This window comes from Zootoca vivipara, chromosome 3 (assembly GCF_965207765.1).
Source record: "Zootoca vivipara chromosome 3, rZooViv2.hap1.1, whole genome shotgun sequence".
NCBI classification, from domain to species: Eukaryota; Metazoa; Chordata; class Lepidosauria; order Squamata; family Lacertidae; genus Zootoca; species Zootoca vivipara.
Genome location: NC_142586.1, coordinates 5,687,706 through 5,708,308, shown reverse-complemented (window position 1 = coordinate 5,708,308; position 20,603 = coordinate 5,687,706). Strand labels below are relative to the sequence as shown.

The window sequence follows — 20,603 nt, the reverse complement described above, 5'->3', positions numbered from 1 at the left end:
CTTTTTGCAGCTTGTATAGTTGTTGTATTTCCCAAGTAAAACCATTATCACTAGCTCACGTTTGGACATTTAACTGGGAATATGATGCTCTGAGATATTTGAAGGCATTTGTTAACATGGGAATACAAGAAACCAGTTTTGTCACTTGATCTCTATGCCCGAAGCAGAGGCACCAACTTGCGCCCAAGATGTGACATCATGAGTGCACAACATCACAGTGCCGGGAGAAATGGAGTCCAACCTTATCTATTTATTTCATAACATTTATACACCACTTGGTTGTTGTTTTTGAAAAAAAGCTCAAAGTGGGTAGCTGTGAAGGGAGGCAGCAGCTGGGAAACCCCAGAGGTAGAAGGCTCCGAGCCAGGGGACGGGTGGTGGGATGAGTGGTCAGTGGGAGAAGAGGGAGCTGACTGGGAGGAGGAGGTGTTGGAAGCTGAAGAGGTAACAGGGTTCCGTGAGCAGGAAGAAACTGCTGCGGAGAACAGTTTAGACAGGAGAGGAAGGGGCCAGGAGACAGAGATGATGCAGCCTGCCTCATCCGGGGAGTATCTCCCTCCTGCTGCAACCAGCTCCCTTCTCCCTGGTCACCCAGAATATGGAGAGAAATGAAGACAGCAAAGTCATGAGATGCAAGGTGATGGAGCTGTAGGCTGCTGGGGGGTGGGGCTTAGAGGGCAAGGGGAAGGGGGGATCTTCAGTTCTCATAAGCTGGCAGGAGCTGGAGTCAGGAGTAGGTCAGCAATAAAAACACCACCAGTGCTGGGGAAGTTAACCCTTTATTCAAGGAAAGCAAAATAGTGCAGGCCTAGTGATCACAGCATCTCCCATCCAGTTTTTCCATACTCCCCCCCCCAATTTTTAAAATAGGATTTCCCCACAGAGTAAGTTTTTAATGTTCTTAATAAGATTCCTGATGTAATTTTTTAAAACCAGTGGAATTTATCATTGCTCTTTTCACATGGAAAGACAATCTATTTTGTTACCTGTAGACTTGCTATACCTGTGGCCCTCAGTTAAAATCTGAGCCTCTTGATCAGAGTGGAGAGAAGCACCTGCATTTGACTACTCCTTTTTGACCAGCCATCACTTAAATCTTTGTTTTTAAAAGTGCCCTTCACTTAGAACCACATGATGAAGCAGTAAAATACACAAGGAATGAAGTGTCTTGGCACAAAATATACAGATTATCGTAGGTAATTTTCCCCCTGAACAGAATCAAAGAACTTTCAAAATTAAATTCCTAGGCTGAACTAAAGCACTACAATTAACACATAATCATATTTACTACAAACATTGAGCAGAACATAGTGGGTAACACTTAGATTTTGTGACACATCATGGGCCAATCCGACTGGAAGTCTACTGAACCAAAATGTCCATGGTTAATAAGGGTGTTTAAAAAATGTTTGCATTGATCACACAGGGAGGCTTACCAACCCATGAACTTTGTGTCTTATGAACGTGGCAGAGCACAGAGTTGGTGGGGCATGGGTGCTGTTGTTAACCCAACAGCAGGGGTAAAATCCAGGTCATCTTCAGATGTTCCAGGAGGGAGCCGGAATGTGAATCTCTGCAGGAGGCTTGTAAAGAAGAGGAAGAGCTCCATTTTGGCAAGAGTCTCACCTAAACATGCTCTCCGACCTGTAAGGAAGCCCAAGCAGGATTGAAACTGGCTTTATTGCTTACTTAATAACATTTTGTTGGTTTATCTATAATGGAATGCATCAAACCACTTACTGTTTAAAATTTCATAATGATACCATTCTAAAATGCAACAAGAATGAATACTCATCTTGAACAAATGCATGCTCTCCAAGTGTCCCACTTCTCCACTGGTATCCCCACAATTACGAAAGCCGTCCTGGCTTCTGATTTGATGCCAGAATGTCCCATTTCCCTATTTTGCCAGGGGCTCTGCTCCTGAGCTTGGGGAGAAGGATGAGCCAGCACTTGCCCCTCCACAGCAGCTGCTGGAGGAGAGGATGTGGCTGTCGAGGCCTAGCGTAATGATGCAGTGGCTCAGAGGGGGAGGCAGCAGGCAGAGCAGCCCTGAGTGGGACGAAATGGGGAGCGGAACAGAGGACAAGGAGTCTGGATTTATTTTAAAAAAATGTTTGTGCATCCATGTCTAATCTTGTCTCTTTCTAAAAGTGTGTGTTCTTCCTTTTGTAAATCTACCAAAAGAATAAAATCAAATTGGGGCTAAGGGGTTTTCTCAAGACAGTGGAGGGTATGTGTGCTGAGTCCCATTGGTGTAGGGGTGGCATTACCCTAGGAGGGTGAGTTGGGTGGGTGTGAAAAATGTCGAGATTTTCATCTGAGGAATGTTGGCAAGTATGCAAAAGATGAACTACCAGCAAGAAGCATTCTACAGGGCTGAAAACCAAGGTGAGTGGATGTTTTTCAACCTGTTTTCTGTACCCTAAACCTCTAAACAGCCTGTATGCATTCTCCACCACAGCAAGCAGGTGCCATTATCCTAGATCAATGGCACATTCCAGCCAGGCAAAAGCACACAAGGGGAACACAGAGCAGGTCCACTGAAAGCCACAGCCTGGGGGAAGTTCTGAGGGGGGTTAGAGAGCCTTGAAGAGTCCAATTTGGCCAGTGGTCCAGAAGTTGCCCTACTGAAAACGAATATTGTTGTGTATCTTATTGCAGTTCTAAATGACAGATATAAGGACTCCAAAGTTTGGGACTGGGTCCTCTGTCCAAGTTTTATTTTATGTTAATATACTTAAGATGGCCTGTTCATTGGATATGTATAAATAGACACAAAATACGTTACCTGCAGAGAAAGGCAGGAATGCATCTCTCTTTATGAACTTTCCTTCAGAGTCAAGAAAGTGCTCAGGATAAAATTGGTATGGTTTTTCCCACTGAGATTCATCATGCAGCACGGAGGTCAGTAGTGGCAAGATATGAGTCCCCTGAAAAGGAAAAGCAAGCAAGAGTTATTTAAAAAATGGATATGGCCCATCAAGCAAATTGTTATGGTATAGTCCTCAATGTATTTTTTTCTTTTAAAAAGCAAGAAATGATCCGGAATATAATCCAGAGATTATATACCATTAGCTCCTTAAACAGTCATCATTGGGCTGAGAGAATTGTTGACTGAGCCTCTTGCCCAACTTTTCTGGGAAGACTCAATAAAGACCTGTATGCAGCAAGGAAGGCAGAAGCAAGTAGGCCCAGACTAGGGAACTGGGGCACCAACTGGGGCCCCCAGAGGGGCAATGGCTCCCTACTTTACAAGGAGGTCAGTGGGGCCTCCTCCTAGGTAAAGGGAAAGGAACCCCTGACCATTAGGTCTAGTCGTGACCGACTCTGGGGTTATGGCGCTCATCTCGCTTTATTGGCCGAGGGAGCTGGCGTACAACCAGATCTCACTTCTGGTTGGTGGTGGAATGCCACAGGCGATGCATTTCTGGGCGCCTTGTGGAATTCCTTTTTTAAAAAAATTATATTTATTGAGGTTTTTTACAATAAAAAATACAGCACAAAGCTACAAAAGCTTTAAAAAATTAGAAAAGAAAAATTAAGAAAAACATAAGAAAAAGCACAAAAAGAAAAAAAGAAAAAAGGAAAAAAGATAGTATCTTTAACAATATTTTTTTTAAACATACTTTTTATTAATTTTACAAAATACAAAAATAAAATAAAACGGTACATACATAAACACCTTTTCCACCTCCTTCCTACCCACCCACATGGGTCCTCCCCTGCCACAGAAGTATCCCATGTATGTGAACAGTCAGAGATGGTCCATTTTATGCTTGGATTTCTGTCCTCCTCCCCCTCCCCTGACCCCAAAGCCCCCCCTGCCACCAGGGGGCTCCAGTAAACCAGGGCAGTACGCAGGAGGTCATCCATCCAACCATCTATTGTCATACCAAAAAAAAAGAAAAATAGAAATAGGAAAAAAGAGAAAAAAGAAAGGGCAAAAAAAGAGAAAAAAACAATACAAAACAGAAAATTTTTTCTTACATTCATAATTGTAAAACCATATTTTGTGGGCTTCCCCTCCCCCCCCTTCCCCGGTTTTCATCCCTTTTTTATCATCTGCAACAGTTTCTTACTTTATAAAAATACACCTTTGTATCTTATACAACTTATAAATCAATTGTTAACATTTTCATCTAATATTCAAATCACTGAAAAATCAAACTCCCATTTTATCTTCCCGTGCCTAATTTTTACTCCCTCTATAAGCCTCCATATTTTCACATTTTTCCAAAATCCATTCACTTTTAAAACTATAACTATTCTCAATTTAACCTTACATCCCCGATTACCGGCTCCACCCCCCCCAATCCAGCAAATTCCATAATCAGCAGACCAGTTATAAACCTGTTAATCCATCCTTATAATCACAACATCACTTTCCCTTCACCCCACCCCCTGTTTACAGTCTTTTGCCATCCAGGCCACCATCCAGGACCCCTGAATTTCTTCTCTTCTCTGCATATTTTTTCCTTCTTCCCTGTGGGCGTTCTGGAGTTCCAGTAATACCAATCGTACCCCCCTCAAAGGCAGGGCACTCCATCCAACTTTTTGTAGAGTAAAGTCATCATTTTTTTCGTGGTGTGCTTCATTTTGTGTTGAATCATCACAGTCCTCATCTTCATCTTTTCCTTCCAAATCACAGTCACCATCATTGTCATTCTCACATTCATCTTTTTCAGTGTCAAAAGCTTCATCTTCTAAAAAATCATATTCTGCCATCACCATCTGAAATTGTTGCTGTAACTCTTGCCGTCGTGTCTCCTCTTGACATAGTTCTATTCTTGTTTCCCACATTAAGGTCAAAACAGACCGCTGGAACTCAGGGGAACACTTTTTTGTTGACATAGTTCAATCCTGCCAAGGTCAAAACTTGTCACGTGGGGTGGAATATGATCACAGTTTATTTTCTCGACTCCATTTTAACAAACTGGCTGCATTCTTCAAGTCTTATTAACAATAAAGTTCGAACTCACATTTCACAAACATTTAAACCAAAAAAGAAATTCCACAAAGTCCAGAAATACAAAGTGAAATAAAAATTGACTTATAAATCCTGATCAACTCACTGGGTTGTCTGGGCTGCCGGCTCCCGAGGAAAAGAAAGGTTTTTCTTAGTCTTTACCTCTTGCTGCAGGGCACTCACAACCACAGTCTCTCTCCCCTTTCACCCTGCATCAAAGGGGAGATTCTCTTTGATGCCTTTGAGGGATCCTTTTGAATTGCAAATCTTCTGTTTACGGCTTCGGGTTTCTATTTACTGTCTCTTTTGTTGCCGTGGGGGGGGGGTGGCTTCCTCTTTTCTCCCCTCTCTCCCAGATCCAAATTGTTTTATAATCCAAATCGTGAGGTTACTTACAATCTTGTTTCCAATCGTTTTATTTTCGGAAGAATCCAGCGCTCTCCGCCTTCGGCTTTTAACAATATCTTGTCCCCGACTTCCCCGTCCTTCTCCTCCCGGGTCAATTCCATATCAAAGTTCACAACTTCTTTTTTATACCCCACACAATGATTTCTATTAAATTTTAAACTATATTGCTTTTAACTATTTCTAATAATTTCCTTTAGCCTATAATTTTCCCCTAAAAAGATATATCTTTTCCTGATTCAGATTCTATCCAATCTTTTAGCCAAACCTCAAATCCCACCCCCTCCCTCCCCAGGTAGCAGTTTCCCCTTTTCCCCGGCCAGCGTCTTCATACTATCCGATTTCAAACCTTTTAATCCATCCATTCATCTACTTTATATTCCTTCTTCACCCCACACCCACTCTTAGCCATTCTAAACAACCCCATTCCTCCTTCTTCCCCTTCCGTTGTTTTAATTCTTCCACCAGCCTCCCACCCTCATCTTTATTTCCACTGTCCCCTATTTCCAGTCTTCTGTCTGGCCTGTGTCCCCTCACTCTCACTGGGGGGGCAAGGCCAGACTCTTTCCTCCCTCCTCAGCTTGTTTGTTTCCTTCTGAGATCTGGCCACCCTCTCTCACTGGGCGGACCAGGTCCCAGAGTCCATCTTGTTCCTTGGCATCCAAAGTCACGCAGGTGGTCAATGCTTCCTCTCTCACAGGTTGCATTGATTTCACAGTCCGTTGCTCCTTATTTTCTGTCTGTTGTTCAATGATTTCTTCTTCTTCCAATTCTACAGTTTCCATTGGGTATGTCTGTTGTTGGTCTTCTTTTAAAGTCTGAATATTTCCTTTGCCATAACGTATTTCCTCTGTCATTTCTTTAATAAAGTCTAGAATATACTGCAACTCAACCTCCTCCATTTTTAAGAGGGTTGTTTTGGCTGGCAGCCTTCTTTGTCCTTCTATGTTCCCGTGGGAATTGTAACTTGATCCACCAGAGATGGTGTTGTAATGCCCAAGCTAGTTCCTTTGTTTGTTTCCAACCATGTTTGTCATTTATAATTCAAATTCTTAATCCAAATTTTCCAATTCTCCGCTTTATTCCGTCAGTCAACTTAAATATGATCCAAAAGTTATCACAAAATCACAACGATTACTCTTTATAAATCCTTATATTGTCAGCTGGTCATGGCTTTAGGTTCCTGCCCCCAGTTTCCGGGGGGGGGCGGTTCTTTATCCCAATAGTAAATTTGCCAATGCAGTCTAAGACATATGTTTCCCCCCCCTTAGTTCTGCCTTTTAAGGGGGGATACAAGTTCCATTTTTTCAGGGGGATCCGCACCCCTTCTCTTCGATCGGCTGCAGGTAAGTTAGTTGTGGCACAGCCTTCCGGGTGGGGGGGGGAAATGACCTCCGTTTTTTATTCCCCTCCCAAGTCCAAATTCTTCTTTTTAAAAAAACAATGTATTGTCTTACTCACAGTCCGAATCTTAATTAGAAGGTATCTGCCGCTCCTCTGTCTCCGGCTCGGAGCTTTCCGCTACCAAGGTAGCAATGGTCCCAAGGCTCCGCCATGTACAGCCTGCTCTCGGAGGCTCCGACGGGGGCTCTCCGGGCGGTTTCCATGGCTTTTTGGAGCCCGCTGGGTATCCAGGCCCTCAGAACGCACAATCTGAGGATTCTCCGGGAGGTCGCGGCGCCCACGCGACTCCCCCCCCCTCGGTAGCGGTGGGTGTCTCGGAGACCGAGACAAACCCCGCTGGTGGCTGATGGCAGCAGACCAGAAGTCTCTTTTTTAAAAATAATAATATTTATTGAGATTTTTCAACTTGAAATTACATTCACTTCATCACATCACATCCTAATACCATATAGAAAAAGAAAAAGGAAAAAAAGAAAAAAGAAAAAGAAAAATACAGCAAAAAACTGGAAAAATTCCAGAAGAAAAAAGAAAAAAAGAGATAGAATCAAAAAGAAAAAAGAAAACAACAACAATCCAATCTTATATTAATAACTCTGTCATAACTTCGACTTCCCCGTTCCTCCCTTCCCGAGTCTAGTTATATCCCATCTTAGCAATTTTCATAATTATACAATTCCAAAACTATCAATTTAAATCTTAAAATAATTACTTGAATAAAATCCTTTAATCCAAATAATAGACAAATTATTCCCTCTAATTACTCCCTTTGGCCTATTAATTTTCACTAAAAATATTCTACCTTATCCATTCTGACAATTCTAATACCTCACTTATAAGCTAGTTTAATTTCTAAATCCCCCCTCCTTCTCCCGGATGACATTTCCCTGGATATCCGGACCAGCTCCTATATACAGTCCAGTTTCAAACCATTTAATCCGTCCTTTAATTACAATAGCTATCAACCCATTCCGTCTCTCGACCACTCCAGCCCACCCCCCTCTCCAACAGCCCTTCTGCCAGCCCCACTCCAGTTTTTCCTTTTTCTTGTCCCCCCATTTAGCATGTCCTTCGCCTGGTTCTTGCCTCCCTTCTCTCACTAAGGAGGTTCGAATCCAGGCCACCTCTTTGTTCATTGTCACAGCTTGGTTATTTTTACCAAGAACCTGCTCTCCTTCTCTCACGGGGAGAAGTGATTCCTGGTCTTCCATGCACATTGGAGCTCCTTGGTTATAACGTATGTCCTGTGCAACCTCTCTCACAGCTTGCACTTCAATCAAAATCTGATGCTCCTCTTGGTCTTCCTCTTTTAAAACTTTAATGTTTTTGTCTTCTATAATCTCAACCTGTGTCTCAAAATTGTCTGTGGGGAGAAGTTGATGTTGTGTTTCAATCCATAACTTTGTAAGTCTTTTGGATTCTTTTACTCCTCTTAGCACTTCTTGAACTTTTTCCCATACACTTTGTATACCGTTCTCACCCATCTCGTGAAGTTATTTTGACTGTCTGTATCCTTTGTCTTCTCAAGTTACAATATGGCGCATAGGCTGTTGTGCCAGAGACGAGTCCTAATGGTGGCTAGTCGGAGCCTCCAGTTTCCCGTCACCCGGTTACCGGAGAGCTCATTAATGGACAGTTCCAATTTTTGCAGGAATCTACACAAAGAAAATAAATCACCTCCCCTTGGCTCCGCTACCACAGGGAAGGGGTCCAACTTAATTTTTAGATAAATTCAGAGTCCCGTTCCAGCATGATGGCTGCAGGCTCAGTAATTGCATGTTGGTATCTCGGTGGGGCGGGGGAAACGACCTCTGTTATCTTTAGAATTCCCCTCCCAAGTCCAAATTCTTTCCCAAATTAATTAAAAATATTTACTCACAAGTCCAAATCAATTCTTTGGAGGCATCTGGCGCACATTGTCACTGGCTCGGAGCTTTGCGCCTCAGAGTGAGCGAATAAACCCAAGGCTCCGTTTTGCTCAGCCTGCTCACGTCGCCCCCCAAAAAGGGGCTTGCCGGGCAGCGAGCGGGACTCTAAGGAGCTCTGCTGGGTGTCCACGTCCCCAAAAAGCACAATTCGGGGGTTCTCCGGGGGGCTGCTTCGCTCAAGCGGCTCTCCCCCCCTGGGGCGCTGGGAACCTCTGAGCCCGAGGATTCCCTCGCCTATTTCCAATGGCGCCAGACCGGAAGTCGCCTTGTGGACTTCCGGCGAGGCAAGGTGGCAGTCGGCAAGGAGTCACGGAGCTCCTGAAAGTGACCAGTGCTGCAGGAGCTGCCGGACAGGCTCCCAAGCCCCCGCCCCGCCCCCGCCCAGACACTGGGGGCCACCAGTGCAGCAACCGGGGAGCTGCTAGACCCCACCCCCACCCCGCAAACCTGACGGCCGGCCTCAAGGCACTCCAAAGGCCAGAGGAGGAAAAAGGAAGCCCTGGCCCTGCTGCTGCCGCCGCTGCCACCACAGAAAGGAAGGAAAAACAAGGCAAAGGGGAACAGGGGTCCGCTCGCTCCGTTGCCATCCCCGTCGCCCCCGACTCAAGGAAGAGGAGGGGGCCCTTGAAGGAGGGGAAAAAAACCGACCCCGACCACGCTGCTACCACAACCGCCACCTTGCCACCATTCCAGGAAGAGAGAAAATTTGCCCCGCTGCCGCGCAAGCATAGCCGAGTGAGGGGAGAGGGAGGCTGAAGAGGGCCACGAGGAGACACAGGCCCAACCCGAGCCCACCTCCCCAGCAGCAGACCTGTTGGAGGAAGGCCTGAGTCCAGAGTCCCACTGGGAAAGACCTCTGGGTCTTTCCCCCCCTTTTAAAATATATTTTTTTAAAAAATTCCCTCCCCTTTTCCCTTTTTATTCTAAATATTCCTAGGATATTCCTAAATATCGTGAAATTTTGGTTTTTCTCTCAAAGTGACACACCACCCGAGTTATGCTCAGTTTTTTGGCGGATTTTGACACACCAAGCTCAAAAGGTTGCCCATCACTGGCCTAAAGTGTAATGTCCTAATTAATGAAGAAATCAATCGCAGTCAGCTGAACAAACAATGCAGTTTAATCAAAGTGATTACCTTTGGAATGAAGTAGCCTTTGAGGGTAACATCCACAGTGGTTGCATGGGGCAGGTTGGTTGGGGCAATGTCAGCAAATCTCTGGATCTCATGGATCACTGCATCTACATATGGCATTTTCGTTCGGTGCTCAATCCTTGGTTGAGAAGATCCAAGAACCTTTGCAATTTCTTCTTGGACCTTATCTGGGGGCAGCGGAGGGGGATATTTTTTTTGTTAAAATAAACTCATTGGTGGTTTTATATGTCCCCCCCCCAATGGCAAACTCAAAAGCATATGTTTGCCATCAACTCATATCTTCAGATTACCTGGAGTAACTGACAGCTAATTATGCAATGGGACTGCCTGATCTATGAGCACAATCTCACAACATAATGCAAAGTTGTGGAAGATGCTATTCACCTGAGAATTTTAGTAGAAATTCACAATTTGCATATAGTTATGCTGGAAGCGAAAGTCAGAAACATGTGTGCTCCGTTACACCCAACATTGGGGGGGGGGGACTGACATGTGTGTTGTGGAATATTGAGGGGGGCCTCCCCCCTCATTGAAATTTGTGGGGCTCACCGCTCAGCTCCCCGGCTCCCCAGAGAGTTATGTACAACTGGAATCAAGATACTGTATGCTAGCTAGAGTAATGGGAGCCAACCCAATGACAAGAACTCACTCTGAATTTCAGGATATTTTATCATTAGTAACAGTCCCCAGCGCAGTGTGGTAGAAGTGGTCTCCATGCCAGCAGCAAATAAGTTACCCACAACGGCTTTTAGGTTTTCATTGTGGAAATATCTGTTTGGCTTGTCCTTCTCCTGGGGTGTAAAAAGAAAGAACTGGCTATAACCAGGTGAATGAGCAAATTCCATGCGCAGATATCCAAGTAGCCAACCAAGGGCTGGGAGGGCACTCACTGGAATGGAAAGAGTAGAAAAATAATACACGCAAAGCACACTAAAATCTCTTTTATCCATGAAAGCATGTCACAGGAAGAAGAAAGGAGCGTAGTATAAAAGAAATACCGGGCGTGTGGGGAGGGAAACATGACATGTTGGACTAGTCATGGAATCATGGAATCATGGAATCATAGAGTTGGAAGGGACCCTGAGGATCATCTATTCCAACCATCTCAATGTAGGACTGCAGCTGTCCCGTACAGGGATTGAATCTGCAACCTTGGAGTACGCAGCAACGTTTTACAACCAACTGAGCTACTGTATCTCAAAGGTTGTTTTTTTCCTTTTCTTTTGAGAGAAGCAGGCATCCAACTGCAAACAGCCTTGCAAGCAATGAGGTCACAGACTCCAGATATTAGCCAAAGCTTTAGTGAGCAAAAATAAAAAATAAATGTGCAGAGTATAGTAGACACCAGCTCACATGGAAATGTATTTTTAAAATGTGAAAATTTCAACTTTTCAAAATATCAAATTTTATTCTTGTTGGGTTTAAAAGACTCCATTACCTCTTGCTGTCTCAGAAGAAATGAATCAATAAAGCTCCTTTGGTCGTTTTCATCCAGATCTCTGAGGTGTTGTATGAAGGTGGCTTTTACGAAGGCATATATCTCATCCCTGTTGTGAAGGATAGTCTTACGAGCTCCCAAAATTGAGCCAAGAGCAGGAAATATGTTATACAGCTGTAAGAATAAAATACGACAAAGAGAAAAGCCCAGTGCTCAATTCTCAGGTGGTACCCCAAATATGTTTGCTCATCTTCCACAGAGGAATACACAATGACACAGAACAATAATGTATTCGGGTTGGAGCAACGTTGAGTAAATATCCCTTGGAGGCCAAGGCTGCAATTGAGCTGGCTGGAGGGCCATTTTCTTATGTGCTGTTGTAGTTATCAAGCCCCATTGCACTTGTGGATTAGCAGTTTGCTCAGATGTGGACAAGCACCTAGACAGAGGTCAACATTGCATACTTAGACACAGTAGTGGCCAGGGTCATCAATATACAAAAAGTCAATTATGGTTTAAGTTATCTAGCTATTATATATTAAGCAGAATACCCAATTATATGAATGAAAATAATAAATGGGGGGAAGATTGTTTTTTAAAAATGTTCTGAAAGTGTCTCATATTTCTCAAAATGTTTTTTGCAGTGAATCCCAAACAATATGGAATTGCACACACATTGAGTTTTCTGTGAATACAACCAACTACAGTATTTCTTTTCCATTTGACAAGCTTAGATTACCATGATAGAGGAGCTTCCAAAAAGCTGGATATTTTCATTGAACAACTCCAGAAGTTTTCTAAATGTGGGATCTTCGTATTCAAATCGCTTGTTTAGTAGGATAGACGCCATGATATTGGCAACAGCAGCATTCATAATTGTGGTGGTTTCAAATGGTTGTCCTATACGTAAATATTAAACAATGTTCAGATAAAATAACAAGTATAATTGCTCTTCACTACCTTAAGTTCCCAGTGTCAGCCTACCTATGTACAGTAGAGAGTACATTTATCTTAGAAACTATTGAAATATATAGTGCAGAAGAGTTTGGATTTGATATCCCACTTTATCACTACTGGAAGCTGTATGCCGGCTCCTTCGGCCAATAATGTGAGATGAGCGCCGCAACCCCAGAGTCGGTCACGACTGGACCTAATGGTCCCTTTACCTTTACCTTTAAGGAGTCTCAAAGTGGCTAACATTCTCCTTTCCCTTCCTCCCCCACAACAAAAACTCTGTGAGGTGAGTGGGGCTGAGAGACTTCAAAGAAGTGTGACTAGCTAGCCCAAGGTCAACAAGGAGCTGCATGTGGAGGAGCGGAGACACGAACCCGGTTCCCCAGATTATGAGTCTACCGCTCTTAACCACTACACCACACTGGCACCATAATGTACCTAACCAGAGATCTGCAACCTTTTTGAGTCCATGACTCCCTTGTCCAGCTACAATCTTCCTGTGGCTCCCCTGTGGGGCAAATGCACTCCGAGCCTCAGGAGCCAGTTATGTCACCCCTTGGCAGATCCAGCTGCCTCTCATCCTTTTTCAAACACCCTCCCTTATGAAGTGTTCCCTCAGCCTCTTCTCCTCCCCTTGGGAGTCCTCTAGGCCAGTGTTTCCCAACCTTGTGCCTCCAGATGTTTTTGGCCTACAACTCCCATGATCCCTAGCTATCAGGACCAGTGGTCAGGGATGATGGGAACTGTAGTCTCAAAACATCTGTAGGCACAAGGTTGGGAAACTGGACGAAGGTGATCGTGAAGCCAGCAACTTACCTGCCTTGGGAGGCAGCAGTGGCAGCAATGGGTGCCACCAGGCCTGCATGGCGCAAAGGCTCCCCATTTGTCACTGTACACTCAGCTCCCAGACATGGCCTTGCACACAGCAAGCACAAGAAAGGTCAGTGTGGTGCCTGCCTGCCCAGCCTCCCACTGGTCTGTCCATTCCCAACATCAAGGGCTGGTGGACTGGCTGAACCACCTCAGCTCCTGGCAACCAGCACCCCCTGGCCAGCCCCAAAGGCACCATTCACCTGGGGAGCTTGTAGCCAGGGCTGCTGCAACAAACAGCTGTGCGAGCCTTTGGGAGGCAGAGGTGCGAGAGGGCACCTGAGGAGGGAGGGAAGGAAAGAGGGACAGAGGCCAGCATTATCTCACACTGACCTGAACACTGCAGATTGGTTACTTCTTCACCAGGAATCCTGGTTACTATAGTTCTGAGAGTTAGCAATATGTATATAACACAATATTCTGGGCATCCAATGTAGTTTTGTTTTGCCCTGGAGCAGTAGAGGGAAACACTAACCCACCTTGGTAAGATTCAAATTTCTTAATCAGGACACTGCATTCTTCCACAATTCTGTCCTCTATGGACCTCTTCCCCATGCCGTAGTCCCGTAATGTGCTTAGTGCAAACCGCCGCATCACTTTCCAGTTTTCACCATGTGAAAAAATAACACCTGAAGAGAAGAGATCAAGTTCCAAGTTACCATGGCCATGACAATATGCTTTGGCTTCTCGGACCCTTCTTCTGTGGAACTGACCATCGCTCTCAGCTGGTCCCTCATCCGGTCTCTGATAAGACACACACTCTCCAGAACTTCAGCAATATCCCTATGGGTTGTACCCTCAGAACATGATTGGACAGGGGGTTCTCTTCAGATTATATTATGACCAGATTCTCCTATTCCCTCCACACTTCTCTTTTGCTGGCAGTGACGAAGACATTTGACATTATCCCTCAAATGGCTGCAGCTACACTGGCCGATTGAAAAATTGGCAGGCTGTCCTCAAAGCTATAATAATCAGTTCTATGATTTTTTTTGGCACAGATTCTATATTGCTATGATAACTAAATTTCACAAAGAGAAGGAAAGGCCTCACCAAAGCCCCTTGAAAAATCCTCAAAAATTGGGATGATGGGTCTCTCTGCAAATGCGTCCGCCTGATTCACCAGAGCCTCCTTGACTGTCTCATACCCTGTCAGCACCACCATTTTCTGGAATCCCATTTGGATGCGGAAGATGGGGCCATGTTCTTTTGACAACTGGAGTTCAATGACCAAAAGAGAGAAACATCAGATAAATCCCCCAAGACTAAGCAAAGGGTAACTAAACATACATACAAAACATACATAATCTCAAAATCAAACTGTTACGAAGAAAGTGCAGTAGGGTGGCAATTTCTGCAGGTCTTTTATTTTATTTGGAGGAAACTGTGAGCAGATAAAGTTGAAAACTGATATGAATTTTCCTTCCTCAACAAAACGAAAGTTAGAATCATAGAATTGTAGAGTTGGAAGGGACCATAAGGATCATCTAGTCCAACCCCCTGAAATGCAGGAATCTTTTTGCCCAACGTGGGATCGAACCCACGACCCTTTGATTAAAAGTCTCATGCTCAACCAAGTGAGCTATCAGTTCTGGCTGCTCATAATTAGGCTCCTCTGTTTCACCCGTGGAGAGCCAGTGCTTTCCAATATTGCCTTTAGCTAAAATTACCCTGGAGACTTAATCTAGATTTAATCTAATGCAAAAAAAATTCACCTGCCCAAAGAATCCTGGAAAATGTGGGTGTTGTGAAGAGATGAACATTCTCAATAAGAACATAATTGCGTGTGGAGACCTTTTAACCAGGCCTAGACATAAATTCAGACAGGACTCAAATTTTGGTTTGGTTTTTGGCAGAATTTAGGCCACAACTTTATTGATTACAAATCAAGTGAGTGGTTCCGTAGGCTCTGGTTTGTCTAGCTACCTGCAGCCCTGCAGGCAGCGCTGACTCTGGGCAGCAAACATAAGTCAGCCTTGGGTAAACACCTGGGGCACAGGCAGGCAGAGGTGTCTGCCATGCCTCCACCCAGATGAGCCCTGAACTCAGGCTCAGGGCACACCTCCACACGGGGAAGACCAACCGTGAGTCCTGGATTCCTTCTTAAAGGAATACCCATGCATGGGGATGGCTAGGAATCTTGCCACCCCTATCAACAAGAACCAGAGCCTATCCGCAACCTTAGAAGTTGTGACGATTTGCTACGCGGCAGGTGAAACACCAATGGCACCAGCCAATCAGCCAAGTGGGGAAAATTCCTGTCATGCCCCTGTCCCAATGACAAGCGACACACGACGGCATAGCAAGGTCAAGAAAAAGCCGTAAATATAGGGACAGGTGGGCAGGTCCGATGAACTGAGTCTGAAAGCCCGCTTTACTGGCCGAGGGAGCCAGCGTTTGTCCACAGACAGTTTTTCCGGGTCATGTGGCCATTATGACTAAGCCTCTACTGGCGAACCAGAGCAGCGCACGGAAACACCACCTACCTTCCTGCCAGAGTGGTACCTATTTATCTACTTGCACTTTGATGCGCTTTCGAACTGCTAGGTTGGCAGGAGCAGGGACCGAGCAATGGGAGCTCACCCTGTCGCGGGGATTCGAACTGCCAACCTTCTGATCGGCAAGCCCTAGGCTCTGTGGTTTAGACCACAGTGCCACCCACGTCCCAGGCTGGTTATGGCATTCCTATTTCCCTCCTCCAGTGACCCAGTCCCTCCACTGCACAGATCAGCTATCAGCCTAAACCATAACAGCAATCACACACAAAAAGGAAGAAAAAAAGGAGTAAGCGATACTTGATAGAGTTTTGTCATTTTTGCATATATGAGATGGAACACTGACATCTACCTGGCCTAAAAACATCCACAGAAAGAACAGAAAACGTTACCTTTAACATTGTTCTGTAAGGTCTCTTCAGATCCATCATGTGGAGATTCCCAACAAGTGGTAAAGGTGTAGGTCCTGGTGGGAGATTTTTGGAGCTCCTATTCCAGAAACTGCCCCATTTCAAAATGAATATAATCGTAAGGACGAGCAGGAACAATGTTGGAATCTGTGCAGTCCAATCCATTTCTTTTCAGTAAGCAAATTTCTGAAGCGATTACTGTGAAAGTCACAACATAGTTTGGTTAAGGACAATGTCTGCCGCCTGAAATGAGCAGCAAATTTATCATACTAGGAACTGTCTCTAGTGAATCATTTCATTCAATAGAATGCCTTCACTTTCCCCCAGACTTTACTGCAATCTACACTTGATGATTTAGCTTTCCCTTTAAAGGTACGGTAAAGGACCCCTGGGTGGTTAGATCCAGTCAAAGGCGACTATGGGGTTGCGGCGCTCATCTCGCTTTCAGGCCGGGGGTGCTGCCGTTTGTCCACAGACAGTTTTCCGGGTCATGCGGCCAGCATGGCTAAGCCGCTACTGGCACATGGAGGACTGTGACGAGTGCCAGAGTGCACAGAAATGCTGTTTATCTTCCCTCTGCAGCGGTACCTATTTATCTACTTGCACTGACATGCTTTTGAGCTGCTAAGTTGGCAGGAGCTGGGACAGAGCAACAGGAGCTCACCCAGTTGTAGGGATTCGACCCCCCACCTTCCAATCAGCAAGCCCAAGAGACTCAGTGGTTTAGAGTACAGCGCCCTTTCTACTTACTTGAGCAGGGGTCTTTTCTTCCTGAAATGAAAACATCGTTCAGGAGCTTCAACCTCTTTTGAATTCTCAGAAGGTCCAATGTTCAGGTTTAGAAAAGCATTAAGAAACCCTCTTGCGTAAATATTGAACTAGTGAGAAATCTTTCAGATAGTCTCAGAATCTCCTGAACTCCTTCTTTACAAATATTCTGCATTTGGCATGTGTGTGTAGCTAATTTACTAATTTAGTTAATTAATATACCGGTGCCGGCAACATAGGGAGATGTTCTTGGGGAAATACTGCACAAATATTTTGGTGTGTGTGTGTGTGCGCGCATGCAATTTTCTGCATTTTGCGGCATGGCCCTCTTCTGTGGGCCCAATCTCTTGAACTGTTTCTCCATAGACAAACTTGCGTTATACACTTCCTCTTGGCTTGTGCAACATTGTGGTTTAGCTGATGATGATGTCTTTTATTTATAGTTGCTCTTGATCCATAAGGTCCCAGGGCAGATTACAACCATTTTAAGCACATGCTGTTGCCAGGCGGTTACCACGGTATCAGAGCAGGTACTGGTACCCAGAAATTCTAGTGGGCCCATGGAGGAATATATTTGTTAAGAGTCCAGCGAGGAATACTTTAGTAGAAATTTCAGCATTTGGACCTTCTTATTGAGAGTTTCTGACCATAGGACCTCACCCAGTAGTCCCTTAAGCTTTTTGAAATCAGCCTTCTTAAAGTGAATAACTGTGAATAATTGTATGAGTGTACAACTTAGCATGAGAAGAGAAGACTCCCTGGAAAAGACCCTGATGTTGGGAAAGATGAAGGGCACAAGGAGAAGGGGACGACAGAGGACAAGATGGTTGGACAGCGTTCTCGAAGCTACCAACATGAGTCTGACCAAACTGTGGGAGGCAGTGGAAGACAGGAGTGCCTGGCATGCTATGGTCCATGGGGTCACGAAGAGTCGGACACGACTAAACGACTAAACAACAACAACAACATAACTTAGCTACTTGCATACACAGATTGTACATTTGTTGAATGTAATATGTGAAGATTGCTACTTCCTCATATTAGAGTGCATGTTTGTGTCTGCCCTTTAAGGCTACACCTGAGGACACTGTTTCAGATGTGGGGAGACCTGGATTCCCCACTGACAGGAATTGGTAAGGGAGTGCAAACCATGGATTTGAAGAGCCCACTCGCTCCGAATGAGGGGGCTTCACAGATAAGTTGCTTGTATAAAAAACTATTTTTGCAGCTTGTATAGTTGTTGCTCACGGTTGGACATTTAACTGGGAATATGATGCTTTGAGATATTTGAAGGATTTGTTAATGTGTGAATACAAGAAACCAGTTTTGTCACTTGATCTCTATGCCCGAAGCAGAAGCACCAACTTGCGCCCAAGATGTGACATCATGAGTGCACAACATCACAGTGCCGGGAGAGATGTGACAAGAGACTGCAAAATGGAGTCCAACCTTATCTATTTATTTTATAACATTTATGCACCACTTGGTTGTTGTTGTTTTTTTAAAAAAAGCTCAAAGTGGGTAGCTGTGAAGGGAGGCAGCAGCTGGGAGACCCCCCGAGGGAGAAGGCTCCGAGCCAGGGGACTGGTGGTGGGATGAGTGGTCAGTGGGAGAAGAGGGAGCTGACTGGGAGGAGTAGGGGTTGGTAGCTGAAGAGGTAACAGGGTTTTGTGAGCAGGAAGAAACTGCTGCGGAGAACAGTTTAGACAGGAGAGGAAGGGGGCAGAAGACAGAGATGCTGCAGCCTGCCTCATCCGGGGAGTCTCCCCCTCCTGCTGCAACCAGCTCCCTTCTCCCTGGTCACCGAGAATATGGAGAGAAATGAAGACAGCAAAGTCATGAGATGCAAGGTGATGGAGCTGTAGGCTGCTGGGGGGTGGGGCTTAGAGGGCAGGGGGAAGGTGGGGATCTTCAGTTCTCGTAAGTTGGCAGGAGCTGGAGTCAGGAGTAGGTCAGCAATAAAAACACCACCAGTGCTGGGGAAGTTAACCCTTTATTCAAGAAAAGCAAAATAGTGCAGGCCTAGTGATCACAACATCTCCCATCCAGATTTTCCATACCCCCACCCCCAATTGTTAAAATAGAATTTCTCCACAGAGTAAGTTTTGCATCTGAAAATGAAGGAAATTTATTTTTATTGGCCAATACAGTATATTCCATATTTTCTACCTGGCTTAATTGTTTCAAGTGTTGTTTGAACTTTCAAACATCTTGATCACAGCATCTCCAATCCAGTTTTTCCATACTCCCCCACCCAATTTTTAAAATAGGATTTCTCCACAGAGTAAGTTATGGAAAGACAATCTATTTTGTTACCTGTAGACTTGCTATACCTGGGGCCCTCAGTTAAAATCTGAGCCTCTTGATCAGAGCTTATTCAAAGAAAGCAAAATAGTGGTTTCGCCCATCCAGTTTTTCACCCCCACCCCACCCCACCCCCAATATTTAAAGTAGAATTTCTCCATAGAGTAAGTTTTGCATCTGAAAATGAAGGAAATTTATTTTTATTGGCTAATATATTCCATATCTTTCTACCTGACTTAATTGTTTCAAGAGTTGTTTGAACTTTCAAACATCTTGACCCTAATGCATTCTGACACTCCAACAATGTTTTCTGCTTCAATTTGACTCATTTTACAAAGGTGCTTATTCCTGGAGTGAACATGCAGTTCTACTCAAGAGTAAGCAACTAAGCGAAATAAAGCCATGGAACGTTTATTTGCCTTCTATCTATGCATTCTGACACTCCAACAATGTGTTCTGCTTCAATTTGACTCATTTTACAAAGGTGCTTATTCCTGGAGTGAACATGCAGTTCTACTCAAGAGTAAGCAACTAAGCGAAATAAAGTCATGGAACGCTTATTTGCCTTCTATCTATGCATTCTGACACTCCAACAATGTGTTCTGCTTCAATTTGACTCATTTTACAAAGGTGCTTATTCCTGGAGTGAACATGCAGTTCTACTCAAGAGTAAGCAACTAAGCGAAATAAAGCCATGGAACGCTTATTTGCCTTCTATCTATGCATTCTGACAGTCCAACAATGTGTTCTGCTTCAATTTGACTCATTTTACAAAGGTGCTTATTCCTGGAGTGAACATGCAGTTCTACTCAAGAGTAAGCAAATAAGCGAAATGAAGCCACGGATCGCTTATTTGCCTTCTATCGATGCATTCTGACACTCCAACAATGTTTTCTGCTTCAATTTGACTCATTTTACAAAGGTGCTTATTCCTGGAATGAACATGCAGTTCTACTCAAGAGTAAGCAAATAAGCGAAATGAAGCCATGGAACGCTTATTTGCCTCCTATCTATGCATTCTGACACTCCAACAATGTTTTCTGCTTCAATTTGACTCATTTTACAAAGGTGCTTATTCCTGGAGTGAACATGCAGTTCTACTCAAGAGTAAGCAACTCAGCGAAATAAAGTCATGGAACGCTTATTTGCCTTCTATCTATGCATTCTGACACTCCAACAATGTGTTCTGCTTCAATTTGACTCATTTTACAAAGGTGCTTATTCCTGGAGTGAACATGCAGTTCTACTCAAGAGTAAGCAAATAAGCGAAATGAAGCCACGGAACGCTTATTTGCCTTCTATCTATGCATTCTGACACTCCAACAATGTTTTCTGCTTCAATTTGACTCATTTTACAAAGGTGCTTTATTCCTGGTGTGAATATGCAGTTCTACTCAAGAGTAAGCAACTAAGCGAAATAAAGCCATGGAACGCTTATTTGCCTTCTATCTATGCATTCTGACACTCCAACAATGTTTTCTGCTTCAATTTGACTCATTTTACAAAG

General features: G+C 44.3%; 1 protein-coding gene across 1 annotated transcript; it reads right to left on the bottom strand.

Moving 5' to 3' along the window:
• Positions 1 to 760: 760 nt before the first annotated feature.
• On the bottom strand, positions 761 to 16,322 carry LOC132591870 (cytochrome P450 2K1-like). Its single transcript, XM_060272365.2, has 9 exons — positions 16,007 to 16,322; positions 14,173 to 14,335; positions 13,599 to 13,748; positions 12,035 to 12,195; positions 11,296 to 11,469; positions 10,507 to 10,648; positions 9,840 to 10,024; positions 2,792 to 2,933; positions 761 to 1,644 (listed from the first exon to the last, which is right to left on the bottom strand). The coding sequence occupies exons 1-9, from the start codon at positions 16,187 to 16,189 to the stop codon at positions 1,457 to 1,459; spliced, it is 1,488 nt and encodes a 495-aa protein (XP_060128348.1). The 5' UTR covers positions 16,190 to 16,322; the 3' UTR covers positions 761 to 1,456.
• Between the last annotated feature and the right edge of the window lie 4,281 nt (positions 16,323 to 20,603).